The 10,625-nt window shown below is 48.4% G+C and overlaps 1 protein-coding gene across 4 annotated transcripts; it reads left to right on the top strand.

Annotated features, from left to right (window-relative positions):
• The first annotated feature begins 4,120 nt into the window (after nt 1–4,120).
• On the top strand, nt 4,121–10,403 carry LOC148223819 (nucleolar pre-ribosomal-associated protein 1-like). Of its 4 annotated transcripts, none has more exons than XR_015802954.1 (5): nt 4,121–4,142; nt 6,241–6,357; nt 6,996–7,134; nt 7,843–8,036; nt 8,265–10,403. XR_015802954.1 is itself a non-coding variant. In XM_088162859.1 (5 exons), the coding sequence occupies exons 1-4, from the start codon at nt 6,142–6,144 to the stop codon at nt 7,974–7,976; spliced, it is 396 nt and encodes a 131-aa protein (XP_088018985.1). In that variant the 5' UTR covers nt 4,149–6,141; the 3' UTR covers nt 7,977–8,036; nt 8,265–10,403. The 4 variants fall into 4 exon arrangements, 2 of the variants coding, with proteins under 2 accessions (XP_088018985.1, XP_088018984.1); XM_088162859.1 differs by lacking the exon at nt 4,121–4,142 and adding an exon at nt 4,149–6,147; XM_088162858.1 differs by lacking the exon at nt 4,121–4,142 and having other exon boundaries at nt 4,149–6,357.
• Nucleotides 10,404–10,625: the final 222 nt, after the last annotated feature.

Raw genomic sequence — 10,625 nt, 5'->3', positions numbered from 1 at the left:
GTTCTTGAATGGCGTTTTGTGTTGTTTTTGTTTTTGGTGGGGCGTTGTTTTTAAAGGATACCTTGATAAGGTTTGCCGATGGCATTCTAGGCTGTAGCATAAGGCATAGGGTAGTTTTTGAATTATTTTGTGGTGGCTTTGATTCTTGCCAGTATGTAGTGTTTGTTTGAGGTAATGCTGTGTAGCTAATTTCTGTTTTCTTATTAATATTAGAATTGGAGTGTTGTAGTATATGGGCTGTTATTATATCCTAGGGGTTCTATTTATTTGGTTGGATTGTTTTCTAGTTATGGATAATTTTTCTCAAAAAACCATTTTCAGAATTTCAGGCGTGACACAAAAGAACACTCAGATTGCTGGAAGGGAAACGTGTGCCCAGATTGTCTCGAAGCAGTGCTGCTGTCGGTTCTCGTTCAGTTGTGTCTTCTGAAAATGAGACTGTTGTATTCATTGCGCTGTGCTAAACACTTGTCATTCTCCCAATGCCAGGAAACAGATGAAGCTTGAAGAAAGAGGAAGGAATTTGGAAGCGTACAAACAAGCTGAGAAGAGGTTCAGAGATCAGGGTGCTCACTGGCAGCAGGGGCTGGGGGTTAGGGCTGAGCAAGAGCAAAGCCGGAGCACATCAACCTCACCTCGTGTTTTCTCGGGGGCTTTATGGCCCTGGCAAGAGAGAGATGTTCACTGATGAGTCCCAGGCCGAGCCGTGAGCACAGCATGTTGTGTTGGAGCTGGGGGTTTTTTTTGAGACGTTCAGCAGCCACACTCTCTAGTCAAGAGTCCTGAGGTTTGTTGCTGCTCCACTTTCATCCTCATATCCAGCTTCCAGCCCTTTTCTTCTCTCTGTCCAGTGTGTCTTTTGTGTTCCTTTCTTGTCCTGTGTGCTCCCCATCCCATTCCCGTTCCCTACGGAGGGGGAGGGTGTGGAGACTGGGGGCTCCGACGTGGTTTGGGGCACCCCAAGGTCCCTGGGAAAGGGAGCCGGGCTGCGCTGGAGGAGCAGGTGAGTCGGGCATGGGGGGGGGGGGGGGGGGTCATGCTGGGTGCCAGAACATTGACAGGGAGGGGTGGGTGTAGAATGCATGAAAAACAGAACCATAAAAAATACCTAAATATAGTCTAAAAGGAATGTTTAAATGCTTTTTATTTGGGTAGAGGCACGGTTTTTATAGCTAATATAAAAATAAAATATAAAGAATAGAAATAGATTGGTATACATGTAAAATATAATGAAATATAAGTAGCAAATATCTATGAAAAATCTAGTGTATAACAGAAATAATGCAAATATAAGAATATGTATAAATATAAAATAGAGCTATGAGAATGGGAATAAGAATGGGGTAAAACATCAGTGAGAAATGGAAAAAAACCACATGAAAAATGGTGGGAAAATCAGTGAGAAATGGAGAAAAATCAGTGAAAAACGGGGGGGAATCTTTGAAAAATGGGGAAAAAATCAGTGAGAAATGGGGGAAAAAAAATCCATGAAAAATGGGGGAATAAATCAGTGAGAAACGGGGAAAAGTGGGGGAAAAAATAATTGAGAAATGGGGAAAAAAATCAGTGATATATGGGGAGAAAATCAGTGATTAATGGGCGGAAAAATGCATGAAAAATGGAAGGAAAAATTCAGAGAGAAATGGGGGCAAATATCAGTGATAAATGGGGAAAAAAATCAGTGATTAATGGGGGGAAAAATGCATGGAAAATGGGGGGAAAATTCAGAGAGAAATGGGGGCAAAAATCAGTGAGCAATGGGGGGGGGAAAATCGGGAAATATCCATGGAAAAATGGGGGGAAAAAATCAGTGAGAAATGGGGGAAAAAATCAGTGAGAAATGGGGGAAACATCATGGTGAAATGGGGAAAAAAAATCTTTGATAAATTGGGGAAACAAATCATTGAGAAATGGGGGAAAAAAATCAGTGAGAAATGGGGAAAAAATGGGAAAAAATCCACGAAAATTGCGGGAAAAAATGCATGAAAAAATGGGGAAAAATCAGTAAGAAATGGGGGGAAAAATCCATGAAAAATGGGGGGAAAAATCAGATCGGCGATCGATAGCTAATGCGTGCCTATGGATTAGATCGGCGATCGATTGCTAATGCCTGCCGATCGATTAGATCGGCGTTCGATTGCTAATGCCTGCCGATCGATTCGATCGGCGATCGATTGCTAATGCCTGCCGATCGATTAGATCGGCGATCGATTGATCGCGCCTGCCGATCGATTCGATCGGCGATCGATTGCTAATGCCTGCCGATCGATTAGATCGGCGATCGATTGATCGCGCCTGCCGATCGATTATATCGGCGTTCGATTGCTAATGCCTGCCGATCGATTAGATCGGCGATCGATTGATCGCGCCTGCCGATCGATTCGATCGGCGATCGATTGCTAATGCCTGCCGATCGATTAGATCGGCGATCGATTGATCGCGCCTGCCGATCGATTATATCGGCGTTCGATTGCTAATGCCTGCCGATCGATTAGATCGGCGATCGATTGATCGCGCCTGCCGATCGATTCGATCGGCGATCGATTGCTAATGCCTGCCGATCGATTAGATCGGCGATCGATTGATCGCGCCTGCCGATCGATTCGATCGGCGTTCGATTGCTAATGCCTGCCGATCGATTCGATCGGCGTTCGATTGCTAATGCCTGCCGATCGATTAGATCGGCGATCGATTGATCGCGCCTGCCGATCGATTCGATCGGCGTTCGATTGCTAATGCCTGCCGATCGATTAGATCGGCGGTCGATTGGTAATGCCTGTCGATCGATTATATCGGCGATCGATTGCTAATGCCTGCCGATCGAATATATCGGCGTTCGATTGCTAATGCCTGCCGATCGATTAGATCGGCGATCGATTGATCGCGCCTGCCGATCGATTCGATCGGCGATCGAGTGCTAATGCCTGCCGATCGATTAGATCGGCGATCGATTGATCGCGCCTGCCGATCGGTTATATCGGCGATCGATTGCTAATGCCTGCCGATCGATTAGATCGGCGATCGATTGATCGCGCCTGCCGATCGATTCGATCGGCGTTCGATTGCTAATGCCTGCCGATCGATTAGATCGGCGGTCGATTGGTAATGCCTGCCGATCGATTAGATCGGCGATCGATTGCTAATGCCTGCCGATCGATTAGATCGGCGATCGATTGATCGCGCCTGCCGATCGATTAGATCGGCGATCGATTGCCAATGCCTGCCGATCGATTGCTAATGCACACTATTTGCACACTCCTTGCACACCCTTTGCACTCATACAGAGGCAGGAGGTTTCTCAGTTCTGGTCGGGGTTTTTTGGGGCGTTCATTCAGGGGGATTTCCTCAAGGATTGGGACACTCCTTGATTCCATCCCTTGCCTGTCTCCCAAGCGCCACCCTGTGGGCAGAGCGCGGTACTGCGCGCCTGCCTCTCCCAAGATGGCGGCTCGGGTGTCGCTCCCCGACCTTCTAACTCTGGCTGCAAAAGGAGGGTGGCACAGCAAGGAGCCCGCTCGCTCTAGTGGGATGCCTGCGCACGACGCCGACACCGATCCCACGGGTGCGATTTTCGGCGGCGTTTCCAATCGTGCGGACATCTCCTTCAGCCCGCTTCGGCCCGGGGAAGAGGGGCGGGGCCGCCAGCGATGGTCCCGGCGCAGCCCGGGCAGGCTCGGGGCGGAGCCGGGGCTTGGCGAGGCGGGGCACGGAGGTCCCGGGGACGGGACCGGGCGGGGCCGGGGCGGTGCTTTAGGGGCGGTCCCCAGTGGTCCCGGGCGGCACCGGGGGCGGGGCCGGGTGATCCCGGAGCGGTACCGAGCTGTGCTGGGGACGGTGCTGCAGGGGCGGTGCCGGGCCCGCCTCAGGGTGATTGAATGCCCAGAAATCGCCTCCTCTGCCCCGTGCTCACAGTGAGCTGCGGGCTGCAGCGTGCTGTCGGAGCTCCGCACACAGCACGGATTTGGGCTTCCCCTCCTCTCAAGCCCTCTCCCCCTTCTTCCTCCTCCTCATCTTCCTCTTTTTCCTCTCCCTCCGCCTCGCCCCCCTCCCCGGGCCCCTGACTCCCCCCGGGATCCCCTCCTCCGGAGGCGGCCCTTCCGAACCGACCCCCCCTCCAAGCCCCGGAGCCCGAGACCGTTAAGGTAAGCTTTGGAATTGAAATATCAGGATATTCACTCTATCCCACTGGCCTGAAATTTCAGGATTGTACGATTTTTTCTTGAAGCAGTTACCTTTGCTGCAGGATTGTGTGGTCACCAGTCTCCTTTCCTGTGACTCTTGTTGAAATTTGCTGTCAGATAACCGGCTAGTAACGAAATATTTGACAGAAATCAATGCTGTGAACGGACTTCACTGCAGCAGTTGATGAAAGAGCAAAGAAAATGTCTGTCGTGTTTACGCACCCCCCCGAGGCTGAATGAATTCTGATACTGTAATAAATCAGTGCAGTTGGTGCCTGCAAAGGTCTTGACATTGATCAAGAAGATATTGCTTTGGATTTTTACTTTTTATCAGCGTTTCTTTAATCTGTACTTCAGCACTCTAGCCTTTCATAAGTCTTCTCCGGTTTCCTCTGGCCCTGCAGAGTAGTCCTCTCTGTTATTGTCTGATCCCAGCTTTGATGCAAGGAGTACTTTTTGTCTTGAAAATTAGCATCCCCCTCTGCATATTTAAATTAGTTATTTGACTTTTGAGAAAAAGCTGGTCAGCTCGAAGTCCACCAGACACCAGAGGCTGCTGTTTTTAGCACCTTATTCAAAGAGGACATCCTTTAGTTACCTAAGTAGGGGTAGAGATTTACCCTTAGGAATAAGGAATAAATGCAAGCAGACTGTCCTGCCAAGAAAAAAATCCAGTTACAGTGACTGAATTAGGGTTTAGTGGCCCTTGATCCTTGCAAGGGATTAAAGGCAGGTTCACTTGGTCTCCCAGCAATGAATGTCTCAACCGAAAGCTGCTCAAAATGTGCCGTTTTTCTGATGGTTTTGGATTCTTTTGCCAGGTGGGAACATGGACTGCTTGACTTGTTCCTGTGTCCACTTTCCACTTCAGTCCTTTGCATTTTCTCTGAAGGGAAAGCAGGAACAGGGAAGTTGGGGCAGTTCCGTCAGCAGAAAGGCTGCTAAGAATAGATGGTAAGGACTTACTTTTCTGCACAGTGCCATGTAACTGAAGGCTCGTTTTTGGATTTCACATTCTGTTCCTGCCTGGTTTTGTGAGAGCTGCAGGTGCATTTCTGTTTCCAGACCCTGCCAAAAATAGTCGCTTATATTATAATGAATCCTTTTTCCTTCATGTTTTCTTGCTTTAAAAGAATTCCCCTGTCAGATTGATGTGAGCAGCAGTTGTTTTTAGATCTGCTGGTGTTGTACACGGAGTAACTGTAGAACAAATGAGTTGTGATGGCTTCCTTGTATTTGATGTGTGGAGAGGAGCAAAGGCACAGATTCATCCTGTGTAATTGCAGTCGTCCAACGTAGGTGCCAGGGTCGGGAAGCTGGGCAAGGTTTCCTCTCTTGCTGGGCCTTAGGGGGAGGGAGCTGAACCCTGGTGTCACTCGGATTCCTTCCTCTTCTCCCTCCTCCTTTCTTGCTTGTAGAGCTGGAGCTCGGGGTCACCGAGTTTGGGTGCTCGCAGTCAGGGCCTGAATTTGGAGAGCAGGAAAGCGGGGGGAAGTTTCTAGGCACGTCAAAGCCTGTCTCTAGGGTGTGGGACTTGTTGGTCTTCCTCACCACCCCCAGCAACTTGCACTTCTCTCTGGACCTTGCTGTGGTCACAGCCCACTGCTCATTTATGTGACTGTTCATCCCTCTGCCTGATTGCTTTAAGTACAAGTAGCCTGATTCAGGTTTAATTTAGCAATGATTTTCCTCTGTTTCATCGGTAGTTTTCTAAAACTCCCCTACAGGCTATTTTGAAGGTGCTTTTTTCTTTTTTTTTTAACTGCCTGTGATGATAGAAAGCTGTACGGCCCTCTGAAAGCAGTATAACCTGCTTTCCAAAAATTACAGAAGTAGGATTTTTATTGTCCACTATGCAGCTGAAGTCCCCCTAGTGAGCCTCTTGAACTGAGGGTGAGGAGAGCGGCAGATACGACTCCTCATCAACCTGCTCTTCTTTTCGTTCCTAAAAGAAGGAAGCATGAAGGTAACTATAGAAAAAGATCTGCATCCCTCGGGGTTTTGTATTTTAGGTGTTTTGAGGTTTATTTACACACCTCCTCCTTTGTTTCCTGGACAGGTTTTACGTGACAGTGGAGCGTTTGAGTACACGTGGAAGGAGCTTTCAATTTGGCTGGAGCACTTGGATAATACAAAAGAAGACCAGAAGGAAGCAGTGATTCAGTTTTTGGAAAAGGTAACGGTGTTCAAATCAGCTGGATAAAAAAATGCAAAGAATAGTGTTAGTGGAAACTGGAGGTCTTGTTGCTATTGTTGAGAAACCTGTCAAAGGCCAGCGAATGAATTCTGAGAAAAGCCTTGTTTGGGATTCTTTATACGGAGGTGGCATCCTTCTTGTGTTCAGTGGGAGGGCAGCCAAATGATTTGTAGGAAAATGAAATCCAAAAAGATCAGCTGTTATTACAGCATTGTCGGTGTAAGGGTAGAGTGGTGTAGGTGTGGGTAGCTTTGATCTCCTCTTTAGGTGCCGACATTATCAGAGCTCAGTAGATGGTGGTCCTTGACAAGGAAAGGTGACACTTGCTGTTTACTCTTCAGGATGTTGAATGCCCAGTGCTTTGCCTCCACTGTGGTCTGCCCAGGTACTCGGTGTGTGGTCGCAATCTAGGTGCCAAGTTGTGGTGGGTTTTTGTTTTTCCATCAGTGTGGCCTGTAGAGCAGGAACTGTAGACAGAATCCTGCAGAAGTGCTATGGAAGTTGTCCTCATAAAAGCTGCCCAGCTTTCAGCACGTGGTCGTTCTCAGTACCGTGTGGTTCCCCTGCACTTGCCAGCCAGCAGGTGCACTTACCTTTCTCCCCACCTTTGCTGACAGATCCTGCTGAAGCTGGTGGCCAACCCCTGTCCCTACACTGACAAGGCAGCAGACCTGGTTCAGGCAGCCAGCACGCTCCAGGTGGCTCTGTTTAAACAGGACTCTGATAACGTCAGCATCCCCGTCTCTCACATTGATGGTATGTGGTAACCTGTCAACATCCCAACTCCATGACTTGGGGATACACTTTCTAGCCCTAATCAGCAAACTGGGGATGGATAACTCTGGCAATCCTGTTAAGTAAGGGCCCTCCAGGATTCAGCTCTCCACGTGTTCTTGGTATCAGAAGTCGAAGTGGAATTGCCAAGTTGCCGCTTTACCTCTGAAAGTAATTTCTGCCGTGGTTGTGCCACTTGAACGGTATTTGAAATCTCTCTTCATGCTCTTGCAGCGGCGTTTTTGAACTCAAATGGAAATCTAGCCCTTCTGCCTGGGACTGTTGACAGAGTCATGGAATCCCAGAGTGGTTTGGCCGGCAAGGCTCCTTAAATCTCATCCAGTTCCAGCCCTGCCATGAACAGGGACACCTTTCAGTAGCCCGGGCTGCTCCAAGCCCCAGTGTCCAGCCTGGCTTTGGACACATCCAGGGCACATCCAGGAGCAGCCACAGCTGCTCCGTGCTGGACAGCAGCATTGAAAGGCAGAGTGAAGGTTCAGCTGTAATTTAGGGGTTGCACTTAACGTTGTATTGTGTGACAAATGTGGCTTTCATACTTTTTTTTAAATTTTTTTTTTTTATTAAAAAGAATTAAAAAGATGCCTTGTATTCCTGGAGTGTTGCATTCTACGTCTGTTGTTTTTCCTGTTAGTCTGGATTCTTGCTTTGATGTTTTTCTTCACTTATTAGATGTCCTGGATATGGTGGATGTCCTGATCGAGGACAGTGATGGCTTTGATGAAGAAATTGGGTTCTCTTTAAATGAAGACGTGATCATTTCCCTTCAGTGCTGTTGTCCCTGCTGCATTAGAAGCCAGGAATGAACAAGTCCACGTGGGCCTGGATGCTGATCCCTCTTGCTGGTCCATGACAGCATGTGACAGGTGAGATTTCCAGGTGTCTGATTTAGCAGGAAACTGGTTTGTTCCTTCTTGTGAGGAGGCTCATTGGCTTTGCATGGGCAAAGCCACTCCACGTTTTCCATCTAGGAACAGAGTTGGGGAGCTGTTTGAAAACAGAGTCCCAGAGGTAAACAGCTTGGCTCGGTATTTCTGTGTGGAAATAGAAGAATATCTGTGTCTTCTGATTTTTCTCTCGTCTTTCTTCCACAGGTGTTTTTGTATTCCTGACTTGGGTTTCCATCGGGGACACGTGGCTTGGAGCTCAGGAGCCGGATCTGTTCCTTGCCCACGGCAGATTGGTCTGCACTAGTGCAGGTGACGAATTACAGGACGGCTTGGGAACTCGGAAACAAGGAGAAGCAAGTCTTATGTGTCTTTGCAAAAGGTTTTGGCTACCACAGGGCATTAATTCAGGGAGTTAAGACTTCATCTTTAACGTTCTGTGCTCTGCCAGCATCACTGCGAGCCCTGAAAGCCTCCTGAGCTGTTCTCATACAGACCTATCTTGTTTGGTCAAAAAAAAATCTTAGTTTAGTTTCGTCCAAGAAATGTTACTACTCTGTGCGAGCTCATGGGGAAGCTTTTATTTGGCATCTCTCAGTGGGACATTGAAAGTCCAACTTCCCATTTCTTGAACAGTCTGAGAGGCAGTGTTACTTTCTATCATTTTTATCACATGCATTTTAAACTTTTTGAGGAACCGGCAGGACTGTTTGTGCGGAGGCGTGCGGTTCACAGCCATCCTCTGTCCAACGTAGGATGGGAAAAAAAGGCTGGAGAGCTTCCTACAAGGGGCTGTAAGTGCAAATGACCAGGAGCCCGGGGTTTAGTCATGATGATTTAGTATTTCTTTAAAGACTCTGATTGATTTCATGATGCCAAAACCAGTATGAATAGAAGACTGAAGTCAGGAATCACGATGGTCTCCTTGGGTTTAAAAAGCTTTAATGGTGTTTCAAGACATTTGTATGAGACCTGGTTTGTTTTTTCTTACCCTTTTATTCAATTAAAAAAAAAAAAAAAAAAAAAAAAAAAAAAGCCTTGATCCATCACTGCTGCTGTGATGTGTGACAAATGCCTGTCCTCCCTCCACGTGGAACAGGTGAGAGGTGGAACTGAAGCCCAAAGAGTTTTCTGCCCACTGATAACATGTGAGTCATATTGGGAATTCTCTGCAGAATGGCAACAGTTGTTCTTGAATTTGGCCATGAGGGGAGTGGAACATGGCAGCCCGGGTCTGAGAAGGTGCAGTGCCAGAAGGAGAAGCTTTGAAATGTTAAATCAGGATTGATTCAGGTGACTCGCGACCGCGTGCTGTGCCCAGGTCCCTGGTAGAAATACTGTGCAGGGAAAAGCCAGAGCTGCCTGTGCTATGAGCTGAATTTTTTATTGGGGGGGGGGGGGGGCGGTGTGTGAAATAAGAATGAGGTGCAAATGAGGGAATTGCTTGTGTGTGTGAATATTCTTGTCCTAAAGGAGCGCTGCCCGGTGCTCCTCCCTTGCTGTGCCCCTCTCCTGGTGAGCCTCTGTCCTGCTGGCCGTGCCTCTCTGTCTCCGTGCCTGTGCTGCTCCTTGCCCGTCTTTGCCCGCCCCGCACGGGCTGTGCTCGCTTCCTCTCTGGCTCCTGGGTTCCCTCTTTGTCATGGTACCCCTCAGTCCTTGCTGTGTGTTTGGCACTCTCTGTCTTTTCTCCGTCCTTCTCTGTGCCTCTGTGGTGCTCCCTGTGCCGTTGTTTCCCGTGGGATCCTTGTGTCCCGGTCACTGTCTGTCCTAGGGTGATGTTATGGTGTTTCTATCTCCAATCATGTGTCCTGATTATGTTTGGTATTATGTCCTGTGCTTCCAGGACTGACTCTGAGAGTGAAGCTTTGTTTTGTCTTGTTATCAGCCGGCTCACCTCCCCCATGGTCTATGTTTAGGAGAGGTTTTAGCTCGGTTTGCTTGCTTGCCTGCTTGCCTGCTTGCTTGCCTGCTTGCTCGCTTCTGCCTCTTTTTCTTTCCTTCGCTTTGCCCTTGCTTTTTTCTTATTAGTTAGTTCAGCTAGGCAGTCCAACTTTTTCCCTGGACTGTTTTCTCTTCCACCCCGTCCCCTCCCTCTCCTGGATACCATCTGAACCTGTTCCGGACGGGGACCTGGGAAACCCCAAGAAACACCGGGAGTCTACACTCTGTCACCTGCAGCAGCCATTCCCAAGCGCCAGAGACTGATAACTGGGCGACCACTCGCCAGAGAGATTGAACTCGTCATCCCTTCAGAACGGTGAAAGAGTTTTTTGTCAGCTGGTGTTGTCTTTTTTCCCTGTGCTGGGGAGTGTCTTGCTTGTTAAATAAAGAGGTTTTTTTCTCCCACTCTTCTCCGAGGAAATTCTTCCCGAACCCGGTGGGGTGGGGGGGAGGAGTCGTGGGGTTTGCTGTCTGGGGGCTCCTTCTGGAGGTTTTCCCCCAAATTTGCCCAAAACCAGGACACTGTCCCTGTTCATTTTTAATCCCTCCCTCTTGTGCTGCCCATCCAGCATGCCAGGGGTTTCTTTTCGTTTTTTGGTTATTTTTCGTTTTCATTTTTCTTCTTCT

Source organism: Sturnus vulgaris, chromosome 4 (genome assembly GCF_052056855.1).
Source record: "Sturnus vulgaris isolate bStuVul1 chromosome 4, bStuVul1.hap1, whole genome shotgun sequence".
Classification (NCBI taxonomy): domain Eukaryota; kingdom Metazoa; phylum Chordata; class Aves; order Passeriformes; family Sturnidae; genus Sturnus; species Sturnus vulgaris.
Note: the sequence above shows the minus strand (reverse complement) of the source record. Positions and strands in the feature narration are given on the sequence as shown.